The following is a 25,712-nucleotide window of genomic DNA, read 5'->3' on the forward strand; positions in this document are numbered from 1 at the left end:
GTAGCTTGTGCTTTTACTCAGTCACGCTGTTCTCTCTGTTCCCGAACTATGTCGTGCAGTTACGACCTGGTGGTTCTTTTATCTGCGCTTTCATGGCTCTTTTGTCGTCATTTCGTTCACTAGTCCAATAAAACAGTTTGATCGACCTCTATAATTCCAACTGTCGTCTTTTACGTGTTCCACTTATGGCTGATAATGTTTCGTTTTTTTCCAGAAGTACCTAAGAAATGGCTCTGTTGTGGTATATTGCCGCCCTGCTGATCGCTTTGGCTGCTGCTGACTCTTCCTCTTCTTCTGGAGGTCTCACTACTGCAGATGTCAACGTCTATGAAGTGAAGACCAAGTTGGATTTCGCTGTTGGTCAGTATAACCTTGGGACCAGTTACACGTACGTCAGCGCCGTGCAGACCGTGCTCAAGGCTCAGAAACAGGTCCGCACTTTCCTCCAAGTGAAGCTTCTGCCACTGGTCCTCCCACCATGCTTTTTTGTAGTAAATTTGTTGCCCTACGTCTGTTCTTTACTGCAGATGACTATAGATACAGGCGTGAAATATTATTTTGATGTGAAGTTGGCCGCAACCAACTGTTTGAAAACGAGCTTGAAGCCTGTCTGTTCAGTCCCAGCAAATGCGAAGGTACGCAATCAAATCCTAGTTTAAAGGTGGGGGGCATGCATTTGTTCATTTTGTTTTCTTCCCCTCTTTCAAATCCAGGTTGTGACATGCCACTTTCAGGTTTGGGATCGACTTCTCGTACCACGTTGTGTCCAGCTGTCCCAATCGACCTGTTCCTAATAAATAATTTTTCCATGTGACCACCACCCAAGGCTTCCTGCAATGTGACCCTGATGTGATCTCTTGTACCAACTTGAATAAACTAGTGTCTATGTTGCAAAGCTTCTTTTTGATTAGTGTGGGTTAGAAATGAAGTCTATTCAGGGGTAAAAGCATGGCGGTTTTTGTATATATGAAGGGGCAGTGGTAGCTCAGCAGGTAAGGAGGCGGGTCCGTAATCGGACAACTTCAGGGTTCATACCCCGAACCGCCAGGGTGCTGCTGGTCCGAGCACCAACCCCTCAAACTGCTCCCATGGGTACAATCATGGCTGCTCACTAAGGCTGATGGTTACAGGCCGAGAACTCGTTTCGTTGTGTTGCTGTGCTGCAGTAGTTTGCAATGACAAGCACTTGGTAAAACGTTAATAATTGTTACTTTATTTACCCTTGGCAGATTATTAAGTGATGTTTATGCCATTTGTGGCTCTTTAAAACAGTAAAGGTTGCCATCTACAGGCTGAAAAATTCATTTTCATCTGGAGCCCAACAGCCTGCTGCCACTTCTACAAAGAAGAATGGGGAAAAGTAGTCCAATCAAAATAATGACACAATCATATTATTTTTACATCAATATTTAGAGAAAAATGCCAATCGCAACATGGCAAATACGTTAAAACAGACTTCCATATGTTTTTAGTAGGGCCGGGCAAGTTAATGCATTATTGTTTTTAAAGTATTACTGAATAATGTGCACAACAGTGAAATTAATATTTAATTGTTGCCCGGCATTATTTTTACCAGTTCAGTTTAGACCTCTACTGCACACAATCTTGTCACAGAAGACAAGTGGTGCCCAAGATACGACGTCGAAACAGAAGTCAATGTTTATTTCAGTGTAATGTTTCAATTTTTAACTGTTTGACTCCCTGATGCCAATAGTTTGGACACACCTTCTTCATCGTGTTTCTTTTTTTTTTCATGGTCATTTACAATGTTTACTATGAGGATCGCAGGAAATCACTTAAAAAGAGTCATTTGAAGCCTGCTTGTTCCAGACTTGCTCTTCATCTATTTGTGACTAGATGTTTGCTGCATTGTTTCCAACTGACAACCAATGTCCAAGTAATAGATCAGTGTAATTTTCACCGTTTCATGCAATCTGACCCTTGGACCGGGTCAATTATTAAATACAATGGAAAAAAAAATTTTTGCATTTTGTTTGAGTGTCTTTTAAATAGTTTTCTATTGCAAAGCGTCTTCAGTCAGCGCTGAGATTCCGTTGCAATGAAAGCCACTTAATGAATGTTGACATGGGGGTTGTAGTAGCCTAGTGGGTAACACACTCGTCTACGAACCAGAAGGCCCAGGTTCAAATCCCACTTACTACCATTGTTCCCCTGAGCAAGACACTTAACCCTGAGTGTCTCCAGGGGGGGACTGTCCCTGTAACTACTGATTGTAAGGATAAGGGCGTCTGAAAATGCTGTAAATGTAAATGTAAATGGGCGGCCATGCTGCGCTCGGCGCTCGATGAAGGGGCCTGAACGCGGAGAGCCGCGATCGACCGATCCGGGCTGCGGCGCCGTGATCGACTGCTCTGGCCTGCGTAGCCGCGCGGCCCGACTCCACATTGTGAGTTCCCGGCGGCGGAATTCCACGTTGCGAACGACCGCCGCTCTCCCGCTCGTTTTTTTTTTACTTCCAGCCGGCGCAGCGATGGCAGATTCTCAGGACGACAAGCAGTTTAAAGCGGAGTACGCCAAAAGCGGACGCGCGTCCTGCAAAAAGTGCAAAGAGAACATTGCGAAGGACTCGCTGCGCATGGCCTTTATGGTGCAGGTAGGATGATGCCGTTGTTGTGTTGTGGGTTATTTTTTTTCGTGCCGCGGCCCAACTTTTCCCTTTCATCGTTCTCGTTCGTAGTTGCGACGCCGTCTTTCGGCCCTCGTCGCCCTGAAAGATGCGTTTTAAACGGCTGCTCCGGGATTGAATGGGGCGTGCGGCGGTCCCTGCGCCGCATCCCCTGTTGCTTTTAGCCGGGCCTGTAGTAAACTCCTACATGTACACATTATGATGTTACCTATCATCCAACATATATCTGCGTGATTTCTTTTACTCGTTAGAAAACGAAGCGTTTTAAGAACGGGGCCCTGTGGGGGTGCCGCTTGATAAGTCCTCCTTAGGAAGCGTTTACACGCCCCCGACAGATCTTCTCTTTATTGCGCGATGGCGAATAAATAATAAATAAGTGCACTTGATTTTAATTTGTAATATGTATCTTTTGTGTGTTCTCGAAGTAAAAAAAAAGTTGTAAAGTAAGTCACAGGTTACAACCCCCTCTTACTACCATTGTGTCCCTGAGCAAGACGCTCAACTCCCTGTAACTCCGGATTTGTAAGTTGCTCTGGATGTATGGCAGTCTGATGGGTGGTAGTAGCCTAGTAGTTAACTCGCTCGCCTATGAACCAGAAGACCCGGGTTCAAACCCACTTACTACCACTGTGTCCCTGAGCAAGACACTTCACCCTTAGTTGCTCCAGGGGGGGACTGTCCCCGTAACTACTGATTGTAAGTCGCTCTGGATAAGGGCGTTTGATAAATGCTGTAAGTGTAAATGATAAAATAAAAATGCAATGAATTCTGATAGATACTCTGAATGCAAGGCAGTCACTCGCTTCACAGAACAATACCTGCTGGTAAATGTTGCGTTATTTAAATTGCACGTTGGTGCGCGTGCTCCTGTTTTTGCACAGTCACCCAAGTTTGACGGTAAAGTGCCACACTGGCACCATTTCTCCTGCTTCTGGCAACAAGCATCGGTGCATTCGACCGGCGAAATCTCTGGCTACTCAGACCTCCGCTGGAACGACCAGGAGAAGGTGAAGGCGGCCATCGAGACTGGAGGAGTGTCTGGAGGTAATTTCTGGTGCTGCTTTTTTTTTTTTTTTTTTTTTTTTGTGTAAAGCATTTCACATTCACACCACAGTGTTAATGCTATGTCTGGCCTATTTAGGTAAAAGTGACCAAAAGGGCGTGGCTAAAGGAGAGAAGACCCTTAACGACTTTGCTGTGGAATATGCAAAGTCCAACAGAAGCACCTGCAAAGGTTGCGAGCAGAAAATTGAAAAGGTAACGTTCATGGCAATAGGTTTATTTCACTTGACTTCACACTTTGGCGCAAAATTCAGATGGAGGGCAGGAAGTGAAGTAGTGTGTATCTGCCTCCTGAAAAGATGCCCATGTTTTGTGTAGTTTACGGCTGCTCCGATCTTTCGAACCAGGAAAAGGAAAACTGGGTTTAAAAGGAAATTGATATCAAATTTAATTAGTTTGGTTTACTTTTCCACAAATAACAGGTAAATATGCAGTGTGGCGAGTTCCCACCAAGAGCTTGCATGCAGAACAACATGCAGAATCGCCCGCAGGGGCACCCCCTGGGTCAAAAACACCAAACAACAAAAGCAATCATTAAGCTTATAGTCACTCTTTGCACATTTGCGCATAAAAATGTAAAATAGTTTTTTTTTTTTGTTTTTTTTTTAAATAAATTAACCTCCTGTATCACTGTCTAGTCACTGGGTTTAAATTCCCACAATACAGACTCTACAGTGCCTAACTCCATATTTTCTCCATTTTTATTTCCTGACCTCCATTAGAAATTGCGCTTCATCACAACCATGTGACTGAAACCCAGCTATACCGAAAAGCTGGTCAAAGCTGAAAAAATGAATGCTAAATATTTTTTTTCTTCATATTTACTTAAATATATGATGTATGTTTTGAAGATCTTTCAAACTGCTATTCTAGCATTTTGTATGGCGATTATGGACTGAATTGTAAAATTCTTTCTCTGCCAGGACCAGATTCGAGTGTCCAAAAAGACGGTGGATCCTGAAAAGCCCCAGCTGGGCCTCATCGACCGCTGGTATCACACGGGCTGTTTTGTTAGTCGTCGCGAGGAGCTGGCCTTTAGGGCCGAGTACAACGCTGCCCAGCTCAAAGGCTTTGCTGCCCTGCGGGCTGAAGACAAAGAGGAGCTAAAGAAGAGGCTGCCTGCTGTTAAGTCAGAGGGGTGAGTAGGGCGAGGGGAAAGCAAACTATACAGTAGTTGATCTTTCATGATCTTTGGATGGCCCTCAAGCCCCTTCCGCAAAGGAAGATCGCCTTGAAGGTGTCTCTGAAGGCCTTCATCTTATAGGCGTAAAGGAAGGGGTTGACGGCCGAGTTGGCGTGGGACAGGATGATTGCCGTGGACAGCAGGGGCATTGGGACGGGGCAGGTGGCGCACAGCAGCAGGAAGCAGTTTATGATGTGCAGGGGCATCCAGCAAACGGTGAAAAGGAAGAGGACCAGGAAGAGCGAGGTGGCCGTCCTCATTTCCTGCTTCATTTGGGCAGCCCGGGCCACCGCTCCTTCCTTGGCGTTTGGCCCGGCGCCCCCGTCCGCCCCGATGCCCCGGCGCTCTGACGCGATCCTCCTCATCTGCCTCTTGACCGTGATGAAAATCTGGGCGTAGATGAGGAACATCACCAGCAGTGGTGCCAGCACACAGGCAAAGAAGTTGAAGTAGACCATGTAGCTCATCTGCACCACGTCCACGAAGAGGCAGTAGCCCGCAGGCTGTAGGGCTTTGTGCCAGCCCATGAGGGGCACTAGGCCAATGAGGAAGGCCAGAAGCCAGGTGACGAGGATGACCAGGATGGCGTTGCGTGGGGTCACCAGGGTGTGGTAGCGGAGGGGCATTAGGATAGCCACGTACCTCTCCAAGGCCACTGCCAACAGGCTGAAGATGGAGCTCTGGGTCAGCATGATCAGAACTGACAGCATGAAAAGGCAGAGGTACAGGTTGTCCCGGGGGATGCCAAAGTTGGTCAAGATGGCGCACGGGATGGCCACGGCCCCCACGCAGATGTCCGCCACCGCCAGGGACACCAGGAAGTAGTTTGTGACCGTGCGCAGCTTGCGGTTGAGGCCGACGGCCACGCACACCAGGAGGTTGCCTGCGGTGGAGAGCGCGGCAATGGCCAGCTCGGCCACCGTGTAGGGCGTGTTCAGGGTGCTGGACTGGTCCGAGGCAGCGGCAGCTGTGCTGGTTAGATTGTCCACAGCACGTAAGGAGGCGGCGACCCAGACGGGGGTGAGGTCACCAGGCTCGGGTGGAGTGGTGAATACAGTGGTGGCATCCATACTCTGCAGATTCTCTCTTTGGAAATATAAAGGAAAAATTAAATTGTCGACCTAAAAACAAGAATACTTTAGTATTGTGGGGAAAAAAAAACAATAAGTGAGATGCCATCAAATACAATGTTTTGTTTTTGCTTTTAATTGAAAAAAGGGTGGTAGTAGCCTAGTGAGTAACACACTCACCTGTTAACCAGAAGACCCAGGTTCAAATCCCACTTACTACCATTGTGTCCTTGAGCAAGACACTTAACCCTCAGTTGCTCCAGGGGGACTGTCCCTGTAACTACTGATTGTAAGTCGCTATGGATAAGGGCGTCTGATAAATGCTGTAAATGTAAAAAGGTTTTGGTATGTAGAGTAATGTGTGTTTTTATATCATTTCCTATATGAAAATATTATAATAGATAAAGGTTTTGAATAAGTTAATCAAAGTTAAAGGTTTCATCATAAATTAATCATTCAGCCTCAACCAAATATTGACTGGAATGAAAGATGATAGTTGGACTCAAGTTATGTCATTTTCTCTTGACTAATTATTAGCTATCAGTCACTAGAGTGACTGATAATAAATAACCACAAGTTCGTCTTAATATTCACTAGTCTATTCACAATGCAATGCTTCATTATTCCTTTGAATTAATATATTTGGAGCACATTTACTTACCGAATGTTTGAAGACCTGCAGAGGCGGGTTTGCATCAGTTCCGGATTTTTCACCACTTCAATGAAAGCCGTGTGCTGCCATTTCAAGTCATGCTCTGGGTTGAAAATGATTGCGCCAGAACAAGACCAGTTCATTTTATATGGCTGGAAAAATGCGTTTGTTTTGTCACTTCAGTCCTGAGAGTGTCTTGTTTTTACACCCGTGTGTCTGCCAACATGCTTTGTCCACCGTCTCTTCAGTGTGTGCAGAGGGTGACTGGGGGGGGCCACAGGTCCCATCAGTGTCACTTCTAGGGAGTGGTTGATTTTAATTTTGTCCTCATTAACGCGCCTTGGGAGCAAACAGTGTGCCACCATGGGCACTCTTCCTCAGAGTGATGAGGCTTTAATGATGGTCCCTGGTGAGCAGACTGTGCCACACTTAACTTGACTACTTGACCTTCTTAATGAATGGTCTTCAGCCTTTTGGAATGAATGTCAGTAAATACCATCTGCTTGTTTTGCAATTTGAACCGTAAAACACATTTGATCTTCCTGGTGTTTTCTCACAATTTTTTGTCTGCTGGAAAGAAAAAAGGTATTTTGAGGAGACTAGTGTTGAGAATTGCGGTGCGAAAGAATATGTCAATATTCAATCTGCACATTTCAGGAAGAGAAAAGGTGATGAGCTGGACGGAGAAGCTGCCTCCAAAAAGCAGAAAAAGGAGGATGAGGAGGAGAAGAAAAAGCTGGAGATACAACTCAAGGTAGATAAGATCTGAGCTCTAGTGGCATCTAAACTGTTGGTTCGCATTGACTTGTGGTGGCCTAGCGGGAAAGGAAAACGGACCTGTAATCGGAAGGTTGCCGGTCCGGATGCCTGTCATGGTGGCTCACACATTTTGTAGTCACCGTGTGCTGTGCTGCAGTGTTTCGCAATGACAATTCTGATGTTTTTCACATCAGGAGCAAAACCAGTTAATATGGGGCATCAAAGACAAGCTGAAGAAGCACTGCTCCATCAATGACATGAAGGAACTGCTTATTGCCAATGGGCAGGAAGTGCCATCAGGAGAGTCCAACGTGAGTTTCTAGTCTCTCAAGTTTGGCATATTAATGTCTTTTGTTGGGAATTGTGTTTATGGCTATCTTAACTTTTGACAGGTCGTGGACAGTCTAGCCGATTGCATGGCATTCGGTGCCTTGAAGCCATGCGAGACGTGCAAGGGACAGCTGGTGTTCAAGAATGATGCTTACTACTGCACAGGGGACATCTCCGCCTGGACCAAATGTGTCTTCAAAACCCAGACACCCAACCGGAAGGACTGGGTCACCCCCAAAGTATGTGCATTGTTGCTGCACCAGTGAAAGCACAGCCAGTCACAGCGCATTAGTGCCTTTGTTGGTCTTTGAGGAGCAGCGACTGGCTTGATGCTAATGTGGGGGGAGCACTGAAAGAATGTTTTGGATCGCATTAAAGAAGAAAGTGTTTTTAGCTTAATCTATCATAAAAAAAAAATCTCTCTGTATTCTATGTTCTGTTTTATATGCATTGTAATACATCATCTCTTCCTTTTGTAGGAGTTTCAGGAACTGGTCTTCCTGAAAAAGTTCAAATTCAAGCGTCAGGATCGAGCTTTCCCCAAAGAGGAACCTTCCGCCCTCCCCACACCAACAGCTTCAGCTTCAGCACCCAGTGCTTCCAGTGCTCCGACTGAATCTTTCCCGAAAGCAGCCCCTGCAGGTAGACAGCCCTCCTGCATTTACCCTAGATATTTACCGAACTCACCGTTCCCAAAAATAGGAGAAGATAATGAGATTTCTGCATTTTACATCCTAAACCATTTAAAGCATGCTCTCAATCTGAAATTGTAACTGAATTTGTAAGAGGTGTGAACCTTCACAGGTCTCATGATTCGATTAGGATGGATCACGATGCATTCCATAAATTTTCTACATGGTCCCATGATGTTTTCACATAAAAGAGTAGACCTTGTAGGTCTCCTACACCTGTGTGGACGCTTTGATTTTGCTCCAATGAGCAGAAAAAGAGTCTGTGTTCAGTCCGAACTCTGCTGACTCCACAAACGTCAGAAAAACGCCTGGTTTAGACATCCGTGGCATCAGGTAAGACTTGAACACAGACAGGCTTTCTGCTCATTGGACAAAAATCTAAAGCCAGTTTCAGGCCGAACGTGTTGCGCTCGCCGCGGGCATCAGGGAAGACTGTATGCGGTAAGTTGTGTTGTAGATCTCAGAGAAAGATCAGCTTCTGTGACAGACAGAAAACTCACCCGCTTGGATTCTATTGGTCGTACGCAAATATGTTACGTGCAGCAGTCAAAGTTCAACAGCGCTGTACTCTGATCACGAATTTTTATACCGCCTCCAGAAAATCACCAAGAAACATCATTATGAAATAATCGATTATACAATTAATTTCAACACCCCTAGAATTTGAACATCTCTCCCACACACAAAGGAGGGAATGTCCTGGACCTGGTCTTCAGTCGTCCTTCTCCAACTTCTGACCTTTCTTCCACTCCCCTTCACATCTCTGACCACCACTTCCTGACCTTCACACTCACAACCTTCAAACTGTCTCACCTTTATCTGTATCTTCCTGCATTCTTTCACATCTCCCAACCTCTGATTTGTTCTTCTCCTTACCACAAGAGACCACTACTAACTCTCTCCTCACTTTCCCTTTCCATGGATCAACTCTGTCCTCTATCAACAAAACCCAAAAGGACTTCTCCCCCTGCACCCTGGCTCTCCGATACATTGCGCAGCAATCGAAGAGTACTTCGAGCAGCAGAGAGAAAATACAAGAAATCTCAGCTTGACTCAGACCTACTGTATTACCAGAATCTTCTGCGCAAATACTCCACTAACCTCACTGCTGCTAAAATTGCTTTCTACAAAGCGAAACTAGAAGCCTCTGCCCACAACCCTCAAAAACTCCACAACATCTTCTTATCCCTACTCAACCCTCCGACTCCCCCTGCCCCATCTTCCCTAACAGCTGATGATTTTGCCAACTTCTTCACAGGGAAGATTGAAAAAATCTGTGAGACATTCTCCACCACAAATCCTACTCTACCCTCTGAAAATTCTACAGCTACTCTAAATCAATTTTCTAAGATCACATCTGATGAAAACATTCAGATCATATCTACAGGCAACCCAACCACCTGGCCACTAGATCCCTTTAGCAATGCTTCAAACCATCTCCCCTGACCTCATCCCTTTCATTTCTTATATCATAAACAGCTCAATGTCGTCTGGCCATGTACCATCTGCCTTTAAAACAGCCAGGGTTCTTCCAATCCTAATGAAACCCACTGCTGATCCTACAGACAACAACTACAGACCAGTTTCCCTCCTCTCATTTCCATCCAAAATCCTAGAGTGCTGTGTCTACAACCAGCTATCACTTCATCTATCACAGAACAATCTCCTGGATCCTAACCAGTCTGGCTTCAGAACAGCTCATTCTACTGAGACGGCCCTTCTGGCAAAACTGTCATCAGTTCTTATTCTCCTCGACCACTTTTGCAGCATTTGACACCGTTAACCACAAGACTCTCTTGTCAATCCTGAAGAGGCTTGGAATTCAGGGCTCAGCATGGCAGTGGTTTGCTTCCTACCTTGATGAGCAATCTTACCAAGTGACTTGGAAAGGATCCACGTTTGCCTCACGTAGACTCCACTGGTGTCCCTCAAGGCTCAGTACTAGGCTCAGGTCCTCTCCTCTTCTCCCTCTACATGAGATCACTTGAAGTCATTTCCTCACATGGATTATCCTACCACTGCTATGCCGATGACACACAACTTATCTTCTCTTTTCCTCCCTCAGATCTACATGCTGCTTCCAAAATCTCTGCATGTCTAACTGACATCTCATCTTGGATGGCAGCCCATCACCTCAAACTCAATCCCACCAAAACTGAACTAATATTCATTCCAGCAGATTCTTCACCACATCAGGATCTTGCTATTTACAACAGCCCGCAACCTTGGAGTAACAATAGACATCCAACTCTCCTTCTCGACTCACATCAACAATCTTTCCCGCTCATGTAGATTCCTTCTGTACAATATCAGACGAATCCGCCCTTATCTGTCAACCCAGGCCACCCAACTACTGGTTCAGTCCTTAGTAATCTCACGACTGGACTACTGTAACTCCCTTCTAGCTGGTCTACCACTATGTACCATCCGACCTCTACAACTAATACAAAATGCAGCAGCACGACTAATCTTCAACTTTCCCAAATTCTCCCACACCACCCCTCTGCTACGTTCCCTCCACTGGCTCCCAGTAGCTGCACGCATCAGGTTCAAAATACTGATGCTGGCCTACAAAGCCAAACATGGAGTAGCACCATCCTACCTCACAGCCCTTATTACACCTCGCACTGCACCTCGTATACTCCGAGCCTCCAGTACTGCTCGACTGGTCCCTCCATCTCTGAAGGTAAAAGGAAAACATTCATCTAGACTCTTCTCTGTCTTGACCCCACGGTGGCGGAATGAACTTCCCCTCGAGGTCAGAACAGCTCAGTCACAGAGCACCTTCAAACGACAGCTCAAGACCTTCCTCTTTAAAGAATATTTAGATTAACTTGTAACTTTCTTATTGTCAAACTTGTGTACAGAATCTACAACAGAGTGAATAAAATAGATGTATTCATAGTCGGGGGTCCTAGAGAACCGGAATTGATCTCTTCATCGATGGTAACTTGAAAGCACGTTGTAAGTCGCTCTGGATACTTACCAAATGCCTGAAATGTAAATCTGCATGAGTAGGCTATTGTCGTTACTATTTTTTTATTCTGTTTGAAACTGTATCCCGTATCACTTTTCCTGTAAGTTCAATTTGCCGTCTGATCTGTTTACATTTTGCATATTAACATTTTACAAATGCATGACTCGTATTGCAGACAAGCCACTGACCGGCAAGAAAATTCTGGCAGTTGGAAAGTTGAGCAAGAACAAAGATGACCTGAAAGCTGCAGTAGAAGAACTCGGAGGGAAGATCACCGGCTCTGCTTCCAAAGCCAACATTTGTGTCAGCAATAGTAGTGAGTACTTGTGTTTCTTAAAAAAACAAAATATGCCCTGCTTTTAACCCATCAACATTCTGATTAAGGGGCCTTAATCGCTAGGCTCCACTGCCCCTAGAGGACATTAGCAGGGGATGGTTTCGATCCATCGACCTCTGGTTTATGGGCCCAGCATGCTTCTGCTGTGCCACTCTGCTACTCATCACCCCATATGAGACTCGAACCCACAATCCCTGGTTTAGGAGGCCAGTGCCTTATCCATTTGGGCATTGGTTAGGGACTGGGTATTGGTGTTACAAAATCAAATCTCTTTTTATTGCCACATAATATAACAGAGTGACCCATGTAAGACAGACATTTATAAACTGTGGCCAACTGCCTGGTACACAGGACTCATGGTGAAAAATGTCAGCGATATATTTAATGAAGAACAGGGTTAAAGTGTAATTTCTGCCAGTACGGAAGCCAGTGTAGGAGAAGACTGATTGTAACTACTGGCATAAATGTAAAATGTTAAAAAGAGGCATGGCTAGGGGAATTCAAGATTAGTTTGTCAGTACGACAGTATACACAGTATACACTCTATACTAACTAAATATTAAATACTGTACATGTTATTTCTATGGGAGAAAAGTAAAAACCTTTCTGTATAATGAACAGGTCGAACAGAACATAACTGGACAACGTCATGTAGGATACTTGTTACTGGATATGTTGGATATTTCAGACAGGACACACAAGTAAAAAAAAATTGTGCAAAATGTGCAAAAATCAGGTGCATAAGGCTGTAAGGGTATTGTTGTTGAGTATCTTTTTTTTTTGGTGATTAGTTGTTTGTGAACAGCCTTGAATGTCTAGAGTCAACATATCTTTTTATTTATTTCCCAGTCTAGACACTGGGTTCGCACAATACAGCAATGCTACATTAGAAATTGTGCTTCATTATAACCACCTGACTGAAACCTTCCTATTACTGAGTTTTGATGTACACTGGTCTCATGTTTACTGATCAAGCACAACTGCTATTTCTCTCTCCAGAGGAGGTGGAAAAAATGACTAAGAAGATGGAGGAGGTGAAGGAGGCCAGTGTGCGTGTGGTATCTGAGGACTTCCTGACTGACATTAAGTCTTCTGGCAAGCCCTTTCAGGAGCTTGTTTGCCTGCACGGTATCTCCCCCTGGGGGGCTGAGGTCAAAGATGAAGCCCAGGCACCATCTGGGGCCTCCAAGTCTAAAGGAGCACCATCTGCTAAGAGCTCTGGGAGGGTGAAGGAGGAAGAAGGTGTGTAGTCTGAATGTCTTGCTTATTTATTTGATTTTGTACTTATCAGCGTTGGTTCTAATTTGCCTAGACTACTAAACCTGACCAATGACTAATTTGTTATTATAAACCAGGGCTCTAGACTAACTTCTGGCAGTGGTGTGCCTGACTTTTATTCTAAGTTCTGCTGGCACAAAAATTAGGTTAAAAAAAAATAAAAAATTAAATATCTGTGCATGACCATGGAAAATGTATAAATGACTAGTAACGTGCACAAAGCACTTTGGTACTGTCATGTTGGTGGGCATCCACCATCACAATAATGTCTGGTTCTTGTTGGCCTCGGGTCAGCTGTACTTGTTGGCCTCGGGTCAGCACAGGAATATCTAGACCACGGCCAATCAGAGGCTGACCCCACCCTTCACAATCTCTGATTGGTTAATAATACGACATGGACCTAATGTGTTTTTTTGTGGGAACCACATTGAGTGGTTTTACAGAATTCAGAGAAATTTCACTGGTGTGACCTCAGATTTTGTGACTCGCCCCCCCAATCATTGAGAAATTAGGTCGCACTCTAGAGTCCTGTAAACCTCACCCAAAAAACCTCTGACCATTGGGGGTTGCTCCAGGGGGACTGGATTTGTAATTTGTGGACTGAATCTGCATTGGTCTTAAAAAAAATTTTTTATTCTGTTCTATCAATTAGGTGGAACCAAAACAAAGAAAATGAAGCTGACCGTTAAAGGAGGAGCAGCAGTGGATCCTGATTCAGGTTGGTTTGCATTACCATTTAAAAAAAGAAAAACATTTTTTAGTTTTTTGCACAATGCACAGTTAATGGAATTCTTTCATTTAAAAAAAATTACTTGTAGGTCTGGAGAACTGTGCTCATGTGTTGGATCAGAATGGCAAGATCTACAGCGCCACCCTTGGCCTGGTGGATATTGTGAGAGGAACCAATTCATACTATAAGTTACAACTATTAGAGGATGATGTACAAAAAAGGTAAGTGTTATTATTATATATTTTTAGCCATATTGGCCTTTTGTGATAGAGGAATGGAACAGAACTTTCCATATTTACATCTTTTCTTTTCTCTTGTTTCAGGTACTGGGTTTTCAGGTCTTGGGGCAGAGTGGGCACCACCATTGGTGGAAACAAACTCGATAAGTTTTACGACAAGAATTCTGCCATGGAAAACTTCCACTCTGTCTACGAAGAGAAAACGGGCAATGCTTGGGCCTCCAGCAATTTCACAAAGTACCCCAACAAGTTCTACCCACTGGAGATTGACTATGGACAGGTAACTTCTTAATATTTTAGGCCTTGTTTACTTGGTAGTGTATAAAATGTCAGCGGCATTACAGGCATTTTGCCGTTCTAATAGTTAGTGTTGCTTTATACTGTACCAAGGTGGTTTTTTAAGGATGTTTTGTGCACTTGATACATCCTAATGTCGGAGCGATATGTTGCATAAATTTAATCTCATATTGAAAACTGAGGAATAATAAGCAATACAATTAAGCTGTCAGCTGTCATGGTAATGACTAGGTCGGGTCATTTTTTTGCATTTCTCTGCTTAGGACGAGGAGGCGGTGAAAAAACTTACTGCCAGTGCTGGCACCAAGTCCCTGCTGGCCAAGCCTGTCCAGGAGCTCATCAGAATGATCTTTGATGTGGAGAGTATGAAGAAGGCCATGGTGGAGTTTGAGGTAGGAGAGTCTCTGCCTGTTTGTGAAATGATCACAGCAAAACGTAAGTGTTGAAATGGGGTGTATTTATATTTAACTCTCCTTCCAGATCGACTTGCAGAAGATGCCTTTGGGCAAGTTGAGCAAGAGACAAATTCAGAACGCCTACGCTCTTCTGAGCGAAGTGCAGCAGGTACGTTTTTGCCACCTTCTACTCCTTTGTTTAGAACTTGCCTCCTGTGACCCGTTTCTGCTTTTCACCACAGGCTGTGTCAGACAGTGCCTCAGAACCGACCATCCTTGACCTGTCCAATCGTTTCTATACCCTCATTCCTCATGACTTTGGCATGAAGAAGCCCCCACCACTTAACAACCTTGAATACATACAGGTATCAAGACACTTGTTTGTTTTGTTTTTTTTCTCTCTATCTCTTCATTTGCCATAAATAAGATAATGAATTTCATTTATGCTGCCTTTTGAGTGTCTTGAGATCCTGCTTCTCAGATCACATATGATTTTTTGTTTTTTTCTTAAAAATCTGCCACAATTTTGAAAATAGTGGCCTAGCTGATTATTGGTACATCATACTTAAATGTGCTTAATGTGCTTTTGTTAGGCTGAAATGACCATCTACTGATGCCTTGCCCTGCACTGTATTTGTTATAGCTCTGTAGCTCTGTGATGACTGAAGAATTTGCCATTTTATTTTTTATTTTTTTAAATACAGGCCAAAGTTCAAATGCTGGATAATCTTCTTGACATTGAGGTGGCTTATAGTCTGCTGCGCGGTGGTGCTGAGGATAACAAGAAAGATCCCATAGACATCAACTATGAGAAACTCAAAACTGGTATTGAGGTAAGATTTTCCAAGGCCCTGCTGAAGTTAGATGGGCAATTATGCAATCTTGATTGATGAGATTTGGCTGTTTTTCACCAAATCTTAAAGGGAGACACATGGCTGCTGAGTCCCTGGAATACAGAAGCATTGCAATGGTTTAATGCGTAAAGCTAGCAAACAGTGAAATGGAGTTGAGGATGGCAGCGAAAATCATGGAGATAAATTGCAATTCCAAGAAGTCATTGTTTACAGGAAAGAATTCACTACGTCAGTTTTCCCAAAATGGTGTGGTTGTGATCGAAGTGACGTGGAAACTAATGAAGCCACTGTTTAAGACATTCTGGCAGTTGGTGCTTCATTTTGGCTCTGTCTCCTTTTGTCCTGCTTGCCTGAACGAGTCTATTTGAACCTTTTTAACATTTGCGTCCTTTATCCACTTTGTCTTATGGCATAATAACAAATTGCCTACTTCATTAAGAATGTCAGCTCCATCCACTTTATTATGACTACCTGATCCTGCGGCCACTGTAGTAGGAATTTCATGTCCTGCAGCCACTTACACGTATCGTCGGTGTCTTCGGTTTCAGTCTGACAAAATTGAAATATGAATAATAAAATATTGAAAAGCATATCATGATCAGTTTGCCTGCCTTTTTATTTTAGGTGGTGGATAAATCATCACATGAAGCCCAGATCATCCTGCAATATGTGAAGAACACACATGCCGCAACTCATAACACCTACACACTTGAAGTTGAAGAGGTGAGATTATGCTCACACTGAAATGTCACTTGATCCTGTCCCTCCAGAGTCATGCATGAATGTTGAACAACATCATTTGTTGACTTGGCTGCATTCTCATGCTCTCTTATTGTGTTGCAGGTCTTTAAGATTGTTCGTGAGGGTGAGCATCAACGTTACCGTCCATTCAAGGACCTGCACAACCGACAGCTGCTGTGGCACGGTTCACGCGCAACCAACTATGCTGGTATCTTGTCTCAGGGTCTGCGAATTGCCCCGCCCGAAGCCCCTGTTGTGAGTATTAAAGACACAGTTGTACTCAGCGTATTAAATAGAAAATAAGAAAATTTTGGCCATAAATATATACTTTTGGTAGATGTGGGGGTAAGTTCTGGGTTGCTTTGCTTTTTGTAGCATCATGATGAAGAGTGTCATGGGTTGCATTTATTGTTTTTTGTTATGAATTTGCTAAATTACATCAGTCTCTTTGCATTCAAATATTTTAATTGGATATTGCAAAAATGTATGTACTCATTTATCTGTTAACAAATTCTAATAAGCATACCTTTGTTGTATATTGTGGTATGGTTGACTATCATAAATTGCTGAATTTATCATAAATCACTATAATTTTTTCCTGCTTCAAAAATACATTGTTTATACCCTGGTATCTTGTATCAATGTATTATTTTATCACACAGTTTCTCATATGTGTTTTTAAAAGTATTTGAATTAATGCTTGCATACCTTTTTTATGTTTTCAGACAGGTTATATGTTTGGCAAAGGTGTGTATTTTGCTGACATGGTGTCCAAGAGTGCCAACTACTGCCACACCTCTCAGGCTGATCCTGTAGGCCTCATTCTTTTGGGAGAGGTGGCACTCGGAAACATGTAAGTGAAGTTTTTTTTTTTTTTTTCCAATCTTGAACAAGTTTTTTCCAATCTTGAACAGATGTATTTGATCATGTGAACTTTTCATCACAGGCATGAACTAAAGAAAGCTTCTCACATCACAAAGTTACCAAAGGGTAAACACAGTGTTAAAGGTAAGAAAATGCATTTCTACGTTAGAGTTATACAAGCTTTGTAAGCTTCCTGTTTTGCCCCACATTAGTAATGATGCATATTTAAAGAAACAAAGGCCTCAATTGTGCTGCGGTTTTTAGTTAGTCATTTTTATTGTATCTGCTAAGCAAGAGGCTTGATGTGGCTTGTCTTTCTTGGCCAGGTTTGGGAAGATCTGCTCCAGACCCAAGCGCCACTGTCAAGTTAGACGGAGTTGATGTTCCATTGGGAAAAGGCATCAACACAAACATCGATGACACAAGTCTGCTGTACAACGAGTATCCTTCAATTTCTCTGACCGATCAACTTAAAAATGATCACGTGCAAATCATTAAATATAGCAAACAACTGTTTACTTACACCAAGAGGTTTCAGATTTTTAAACGCTACTGTAATTGAAAAATCAGATTAACAGATCTGGTGGGGTGCGGCCATGCAGTGTCGCAGTCAAATACGGAATTTGTTACTCATATTTTAAGTGTCAAAAACACATGTACAAGTACAGGGCAACGAAATGCAGTACATTTTCAAAAGCCACAAGGAGCTTTAGCATAAGAAAGAGCTGTGGGTTCTAGCTGGTGGATTGAAGTGCTTGGTAGCTGCTATATGATTTTCTTTTGCAGTTTGGTGACTGTTTTTTCAGTAGGATTGGTAGTGAAAATGGGAATTGTCCTGAATTTGAAACAATACACTGAATCACATCAATCAAATTTCATAAAATTGCTGAAATTGTCATGTTTTCCTTAACCATATGCCCTCCAGATACATTGTGTACGACGTTGCTCAGGTAAACCTGAAATACCTGCTGAAGATCCGTTTCAACTACCAGATGTCTCTGTGGTGAGGGACTCTTGCACGTGCCCATCAACGGTTTCTGTGGTCCTGGACTGCACCACTGGTCAATACAGGCCGTCCAACTCCTTAGCCCCTTTTCCCATCAGCAGCAGAGACTCTTAAGGCCTGGGAGCTGCTCACCAACCCAAACTCTAACCTGCTTTGTTTGGGTGGAGAACATCCACTCTCTTCGACTGTACTCATGCATAAGGCTTATTACAGAATTAGCTTTGAGTGAGCTTAGCTAGCCAACTGAGCCCACATAACTCTCATGTTGCTCATATTCCACTTACGTACCAGTAAGAACGTAAAAAAAGTTTTTTTGTTTTTTTTTTTTTTGTTTTTTTTTTTTTTTTTTTGCTATCGCAGATAATGTATTGTATTAAGAATTGAGTTTGTACGGTTCACTTTTGACAGTGAAAATATGGTTATGTCTTCCATTTATTTTTAATTTTCAGGACTGCTTTTTGAAACAAAGGGTGCAATTTGCCATTTTTAAGACACTTGTGTGAACACTTGTAAGACTGAGGGTTTTAAAAATACCCACAGATAATTTGTGTCCCTAACTGCATGGTTCTTGCAGTGCAATCATATGTTTGTTTCTCATGATTCTGAAAAATAACGTATGTGACTAGTTCAATTTTACTAGGATACCTGGTATAAGACTGTTAGATTTAAAATGTAATTTCATAGGCAGCAAAGATGTTTTTCATGCTTTTTTTAGGTGTCTGCTATGATTACTGTTAAAGTACATTTTTGTTTTAGTTTCAAGCAGGCTTTTTTTTTTTTTTTTTTTGTGTTAAAACTAATAAAAGTGAGGTGCTTGCACCAGCCTTTTGTGTATGCGTTGTTGTTGTAGCCTGTGATGCATCCAGTTCCTCTCTGCATGTTTCTTGATTAATGCTATAGGGATTGTGCCAAGAGGCTAACTGTACAAATAATAAGGTGTAATAAGCATCCTCAGTTGCCCCACTTAGCAGATCTGCATCACTAGAGTAAAGTCTTTCTTTATTAAATAGGAAAATTGAGCCGCTTGTGGGATTTCAGTGGAATTAATGGGTCACTGGTGATTTTATCAATACTGAAACAAGACAGAACTCGAATGACGGTGTTTCTTCATTATAAATATAAACATGAAAATGCTCAGTGTCCCACCAGGGTTCATTATGGATGACCCTCACCTAGTGGTGATTTGTTCGCAGTATTGAACTGCTAATGAATCTGGTGACATTGAGTCGGTTCTCGCTTCAGTCAGCTGCCTTTTTTATTTTTATTATTATTACTTTTATCTTAATGTAACCATGTGAAAATAGGAATTTATGTTTAATATTTATAATATACATTATGTCTATATTTAACTATTCCCTGAAGGTAAATACAATTAACACACGCGTATGTATAGATAATAAAAATCTCTAAGCAGTATGTGATTTTAAATGTTTGTACTGTTTGATTGTTATGTTTACTTGCACTCGTAAAATGTTCTGACATTCTTATTCCGTGTGACTTTGAACAAAGTTTTGAGGTCCTAGCGAACCGGATCCTGAAGGTGAACCGAACGGAAGATCCGGATCGCTGCGGGGAGCCGCACTTCTCCCACAATGCACGGAGAAAAAGCGGCGCGGCTAATTCAAGATGGCGGAGTTGGAGCAGCTGTTGGACGAGAGTAAGTAAGCAGAGCGAACAAGGCTTCCAGTCGGGGACGACCTCTGCCGAAATTGCGGCGCACGGCCCCAAAGTACTTCGCGCCGACGCTGTCCTTTGTGTGCACGGCGTATCCCGCGCAGATCTGCTCGCAGAGGGGATTTACAAAAGTCTCCCAACTGCTGTTCGGCTAGCTAGTGGCTAGGCGGCTATCGCTAGCGTCGTACCAGGCACAGTTCGGCTAGCAGGCTAACCTCGCTCCCTAAAAATAAAATTGGCGAGACGCCGGGCGCTTTGAACGTTTCGCGTGGCTTGTCCTTGCCTGCTGGCCGCCTCGGTCGCCGCACACGACCCGGGGCGCGCCGCTTTCACCGCTTCCCGGTCTGGGGGTGTTTTAAGTAAACTTCATTTCTTCACGAAAACATCCCAAGTGCGTTCGTCCCAACAGTTGCGGGCTCTGCGGTGACAGCAGCCTGTCCGGCCAGCTGGCCCCACGTCCACGTCGCCGCCTGTTCCGCCGTGATGTGCGCGCAGTTTGAAGGAGATAGCAAACGCCGGCTATTAACCGGAGTTCTGTTTTCCTCCGTGCCTGGGCCCGCCGGTTCGTGGGAGGTGTGGAAATCCGTATTGTTAAAAACTCAGGGATGGGAGTGGGGGGGGGAGTCAGAAACACTCCATTGTTGGCCTTACAGATTCATAAGCAAGAGTTAACAACCTTTGTACAGGTCCCCTATTCTAAATACTGAAAGGACAGGACATGTTTGTAAGTTAATTTCTGATTAGTTATTAGCAATCTTTTTTTTTTTAATAGCTAAACTTTTGAATTTGCAGGTTTTAGGTGCTTGGCCCTTTTGATCTTTTTTTTTTTTTTTTTTTTCCCCAGATACATTCACATTACAACTCCTATATATTTAAACTTCAGAACATTGATTTGCTTTTCTGTTCAATTAATAAATATCTTGTGCTTTCAGGCTCTTCTGCGAAAGCTCTTGTGAGCCTCAGAGGTATGTCGAAGTGATTTAGTTTGGTTTTTGTCCGTTACTTTGGATCTTCACTTTTTTTCTGAACATGTCAGAAAACAAGCTGAAAGAAAGGACATGAGGGGGTAAAAAAATTGATCGTTCTCTGTAGCATGTTCATTATGACTGACTTGTTAAACCATTCTTTAACATAAGAGGAATTATTAAGCAGAATGATAACTGTAATGGCGACACAAACGTTGGGTGTAAATTGGAAAGTCATTCTTTTAAACTTTTATTTTATACAGAAGGAAGTTTATCAAATACTTTGAACGAGAAGCACAGTTTGCAAAAGTCTCAGAACACAAGAGGAAGGAGCTGCTTTACCTCTATGGAAACAGTAAGAATGAATATTCTCATATTTGGCAAAGTTGTCACACATGTACCCTTTTGTCCAACTTGTTACTGTATACAATTTAGATTAGTCTCTAGATATATTTATACCTAATACTATTAAAGATCCAAATACCACTTGTACTCTTCATTTTATCTGCAAAATTTCATTTTCATTGCATTTATATGACTGTTTTAATGGCATGTAGTGGTATGGGGATTTATCTTATAGCTCTGTGGGAAATGTGAAATTGAATCATTCATTCCAGCCAACAAGAAGTTCAAAGAGGAGTCGTCTCTCATGTGAGGAGGAAGAACGACCCTTAACCAGGTCCCCCAGGAGGAGCCAGAGAGTCATCACCGTGCCTCAGGTGGCCCTGCCGCATTTACACATCCAGTTGCACCTTCAGATGCCTGCCTTATAAAACTAGTTTAATTCGGATTTATTTATTTATTTTAAACCGGTCTGCTGGTTTTACAGAAACTTTCTGGAATCACAACCCCAGATAAGAGATTATCACAGAAGATCGGTTTGCGATTACGGAACCTTCTCAAGCTCCCCAAAGCTCACAAATGGTGCATCTATGAGTGGTTCTACTCAAATATAGATAAGTAAGTTGTAATATGGTTCAATCTGACTTCATCATGGTTACTCATACTTTGTATTTTACATTGATCATTAGTCAGACTTGTAGGTGTTCTGATTATTTCTTACATCGCTCTTTGTTTTTGTTTAAGACCGTTATTTGAGGGAGACAATGACTTCTGCCTTTGTCTGAATGAGTCATTTCCAAACCTAAAAACCCGAAAGCTCACTAGAGTTGAATGGGGAACCATAAGGCGTTTGATGGGCAAACCCAGACGGTAATGGACTGCCGTATAAAAAAAAAAAAAAAAAGATTATTACCTAAAGCAGATGTGCCTTAATAATACGATCTTTTCTTTCAGGTGTTCCTCAGCCTTCTTTGCAGAGGAGCGAACAGCACTTAAGCACAAACGACAGAAGATGCGTCTGCTGCAGCAGAGGAAACTCACTGATGTCTCACTGTGCAAGGACCTGCCAGATGAAATACCCCTCCCGTTAATTATAGGTACCAAAGTCACTGGTAAGTCACTCTTAGTTGTAATACTTTTTTTTTCAGATTACTATAATGTAAGATGCTGTTTAAAAAACTGGATTTGATTTGTTGTAGCTCGACTGAGGGGAGCCCATGATGGTTTGTTTACTGGGCAGATAGATGCTGTGGACACCAGCGCTGCCACGTACCGTGTGACCTTTGACCGGAATGGACTGGGCACACACACTGTCCCTGACTATGAAGTGCTTGTAAGTCCCATAAGATATTCTTTGACTGACTGTGACACACCCATCAATGTCCTACTGCCAAATCAGTGTCACAGCTGGGTTCAGAGAGTCCCACACTTGATCAACAGCAGTCCATTAGTTGTAAATTGGCCATTAATGAATTTGTATAGAATCTGGTGCCAATATTTTACCAAATTCAAATATGCAGGGGAGTAGGTGCTTGAATGAATTGGGGAGTGGGGGGTAAAATAAATGTTAAGGTTTTGTTTTTATTGTGACTGAGTGTGTATGCATTCTGCTTTCAGAGTAATGAACCTCATGAGACGATGCCCATTTCTGCGTTTGCTCAGAAACAGAGACCTTCTCGTTTCCAAAACTTTCTCACACCACCTCGTAATACCTACCCTGGCCAAACACAGCCTATTTTGACGGTACTTCAACACAAACTGATTATTTATATTTAACCATCAGCTTGTCCCCAATCTTTGTACAATTGCATTACTTTTTGCATTGCATATGTGGTCTTGTTTTTGTCTTCTGACTACAGGACAGCGATCCCCTGTTCAGCCAGTCCCCATGGCGGAGTAAGCTGTCTGGCGCAGACGGGGAGACGCTGGGTGGATTCCCTGTCAAGTTTCTTGTTCAAGTAGTGAGTATGAGTCATTGCTCTCAACAGGCTCTTGCTGTCTTTTTGTCCTCTTTATATGATCGTGTTACAGCAACAGTGTCTCTGACCCCCTATCCTTCTTCCCTAGACAAGATTATCCAAAATCCTCATGATTAAGAAGGAGCACATCAAGCACCTAAAGGAAATGAACACAGAAGCTGAGAAAATGGTGAGAGAGAGATATATATATGTGTGTATGTATATATGTGTGTGTATATGTATGTATGTTCTTAATTTATTTATGTAAAAATATAACCACTGAATTTTCATTCATATAAATTATAACGTTTGTGTAACTTGTTACAATTAATAATTATATTGTGCATATTTAAAATAGCAAATGATTGTAATTTAATGTAGTAGAAGAAACTGATTTTAATTAGATTGTAATTCATTTTGATCAAATATCAAAGGGAAATGATTATTATTATTATTAATATATATATATTTTTTTGTCTTTGGATAGAAATCTTATTCATTGCCCATTAGCTTGGACTTCCAGAAAAGATACGCCACAACAGTACTAGACCTTGAGCAGCTCAATAAGGACCTGAATAAAGTGTTGCATGAGGTCCAACAGTTCTGCTATCAGGTGAGAAGGAGTGCCGTGCTTCAGGCATATTACGCTGTAGATGTGTACGTTTTTCCAGGGCAGATTTGAGGGCGCAGTGGGGAGAACGTAGAGTGCAGGAGGATGTAGAGTTCGTGGGGAGTGTTGGTCTGACCGTTAACGTGACAGACTTGTAACCGGAAGGCTGCGGGTTTGAGTCCCGTAACCCCTCCCACAAAAAATAAATAAAAAAACTATACAAGTCCAGTCTTTTTCCGGTAGATGAGAGGATCAGTAGCAAGTACCAAGGGTGATCGGCTAAAAGCAGAGGACTCGTTTGCTTATTCACTTTTACTGTGTTCACTTTCGTGATTCCTCTGCCGTCGTGTGAGTTTGGTTTGACTATCCCCAGCTGGCCCCAGATCAGGGCATGCATCCAGCGGACCAGCCCAGTGAGCTGAGGCGTCGTAGCGAGGACGAGGCCCAGGAGATCGCAAAATTGTGCAACACCCTGCCTGATGGGCAGATGCGCGTTCAGAATCACAGCCTGACACAGTTGGTCACCCGACTCACGGCCCTGCTACTGCAGATCAAGGTATTGGTCAGAACATTCCCAAATCCATTCACATAGACTGACTGACTTATTTTTTCTGACTCGTTCTGTGAGGCATATCTGGGTAAAGGTGTTGAAATTAGTTGTATAATCGATGCATCTCCTTAAATTCACGTTAAAAAGATGTGCCTTGTAGTGACTGTGGCAGTCTGAACGGAGTACAGCACACCACGGTACGCCCCATTCAAAGCATCCGCACAGTTGTACGAGACCTTAACTCTTGTATTTGAAAACATGTGACCATGTAGAAAATGTATGGGCTGCATCAATATTGAAGCATTGATAATCGAATCGTGAGACCATTGAGAATATGTAAAAATGTAATAGTTTTAAATATGCATTATATTAAATAAGCTTTAATAATTCATTGCACTACTGGGTTCATTATTGGACTGTGAAATATATTTTCCCTTATTTCTTTTGCAGTGCTTGGCCGAAGGTGGCGACTTGAATTCCTTTGAATTCAAATCATTGACGGACTCTCTGAACGACATCAAAAATTCACTAGATCCTTCCAACCTCAGGTGATTTTTTTTTTTTTTTTTTTAAATCCTCCGGCCCACTTACTCACTCTTTATGTGATCTCTGTCTTAAATTGTGTGTTAATTCTCTTCTCTTACAGCTGCTTCCAGAACAACGTGGAGATTCACGTAGCTCACATCCAAAGTGGCCTAAGCCAGCTGGGGAACCTGCACGCCTTCTCCGCCAATAACACCAACCAAACGTGATGTCTGTTGCAGGCAGTGGTAGCGCTAGCTCAGTATGACGCGGTGTTGTATTTATGTATGAATGTTATTATCTGTCTTGTATGTGAGCTGTGTGTAGAGTGTTTTTGGTTCTCTGCAGTGTTGGTTTTTCCACAACGCCTCGCTTTGCGTGTCTGTGCTCTTTGGCCCCGCAGGAGGGCAACTGAGCGAGCATTCGGGTTTTTTTTTTTTTTTTTTATACTTCACGCACCAAAGTGCATCCGAGCATGGGTTTTTATTATCGTCATCATCATTTTTCATTCACTTATTAGCAAATGATGGTCCCAGGAAGTCGAGGACCACAACACAATATCAGCACTGTTCTGTTATATGTTTTTGTTGGGCAAGTTCTGTGCCAAACTGCACTCCATATGACATCAGATTTATTCTGTAAATTGTCTTATTCTGTCATTTCTGTCCATTTTTTTTTTTTTTTTTTTTTTTTTTTTTTTTTTTTTTTTTTTTTTAAATTATTGTTTTTAGTTTGAAGAAAAATCGTTTCACACATTTAATGTCCTATTCATTAAACTGTTCTGTTAAATTTTCACCTCTTTGGTGGCAAAAGAAATGCATTTTAAACTATATTGTACATAATTGTACAGTTCTTGGATTTAACAGTGATGGGAGGATGCTATAATTTTGTCTATTAGGGAAGAGATTTTTTTTTTTATGCTTTATGATTCACAGTAAAACTGCAGTTATTGGCTGTTTTCTGTTGTACTAATTGAGT

The 25,712-nt window shown here is 42.6% G+C and overlaps 3 protein-coding genes across 3 annotated transcripts; 2 read left to right on the plus strand and 1 right to left on the minus strand.

Annotated features, from left to right (window-relative positions):
• Positions 1–2,401: 2,401 nt before the first annotated feature.
• Positions 2,402–18,835, plus strand: parp1 (poly (ADP-ribose) polymerase 1). The gene is made up of 23 exons (XM_029002016.1): positions 2,402–2,614; positions 3,529–3,691; positions 3,789–3,904; positions 4,633–4,847; positions 7,272–7,368; positions 7,568–7,684; positions 7,766–7,942; positions 8,183–8,345; positions 11,548–11,688; positions 12,709–12,951; positions 13,640–13,705; positions 13,806–13,938; positions 14,041–14,236; positions 14,517–14,645; positions 14,734–14,817; positions 14,891–15,013; positions 15,353–15,481; positions 16,127–16,225; positions 16,346–16,498; positions 16,969–17,096; positions 17,190–17,251; positions 17,434–17,548; positions 18,033–18,835. Exons 1-23 carry the CDS (start codon positions 2,492–2,494, stop codon positions 18,112–18,114), a joined length of 3,054 nt encoding a protein of 1,017 aa, XP_028857849.1. The 5' UTR covers positions 2,402–2,491; the 3' UTR covers positions 18,115–18,835.
• adorb1a (adenosine receptor B1a) lies at positions 4,335–6,709 on the minus strand. Its single transcript, XM_029002017.1, has 2 exons — positions 6,624–6,709; positions 4,335–5,978 (listed from the first exon to the last, which is right to left on the minus strand). The coding sequence occupies exons 1-2, from the start codon at positions 6,656–6,658 to the stop codon at positions 4,892–4,894; spliced, it is 1,122 nt and encodes a 373-aa protein (XP_028857850.1). The 5' UTR covers positions 6,659–6,709; the 3' UTR covers positions 4,335–4,891.
• An 869-nt stretch (positions 18,836–19,704) lies between the features above and the next one.
• Positions 19,705–25,396, plus strand: lin9 (lin-9 DREAM MuvB core complex component). Its single transcript, XM_028953025.1, has 15 exons — positions 19,705–19,770; positions 20,720–20,752; positions 21,016–21,107; positions 21,370–21,471; positions 21,582–21,712; positions 21,839–21,964; positions 22,049–22,206; positions 22,294–22,427; positions 22,712–22,837; positions 22,954–23,055; positions 23,162–23,242; positions 23,540–23,665; positions 24,036–24,218; positions 24,663–24,760; positions 24,859–25,396. Exons 1-15 carry the CDS (start codon positions 19,740–19,742, stop codon positions 24,962–24,964), a joined length of 1,629 nt encoding a protein of 542 aa, XP_028808858.1. The 5' UTR covers positions 19,705–19,739; the 3' UTR covers positions 24,965–25,396.
• The last annotated feature ends 316 nt before the right edge of the window (positions 25,397–25,712 follow it).

Source organism: Denticeps clupeoides, chromosome 14 (assembly GCF_900700375.1).
Source record: "Denticeps clupeoides chromosome 14, fDenClu1.1, whole genome shotgun sequence".
NCBI lineage: Eukaryota > Metazoa > Chordata > Actinopteri > Clupeiformes > Denticipitidae > Denticeps > Denticeps clupeoides.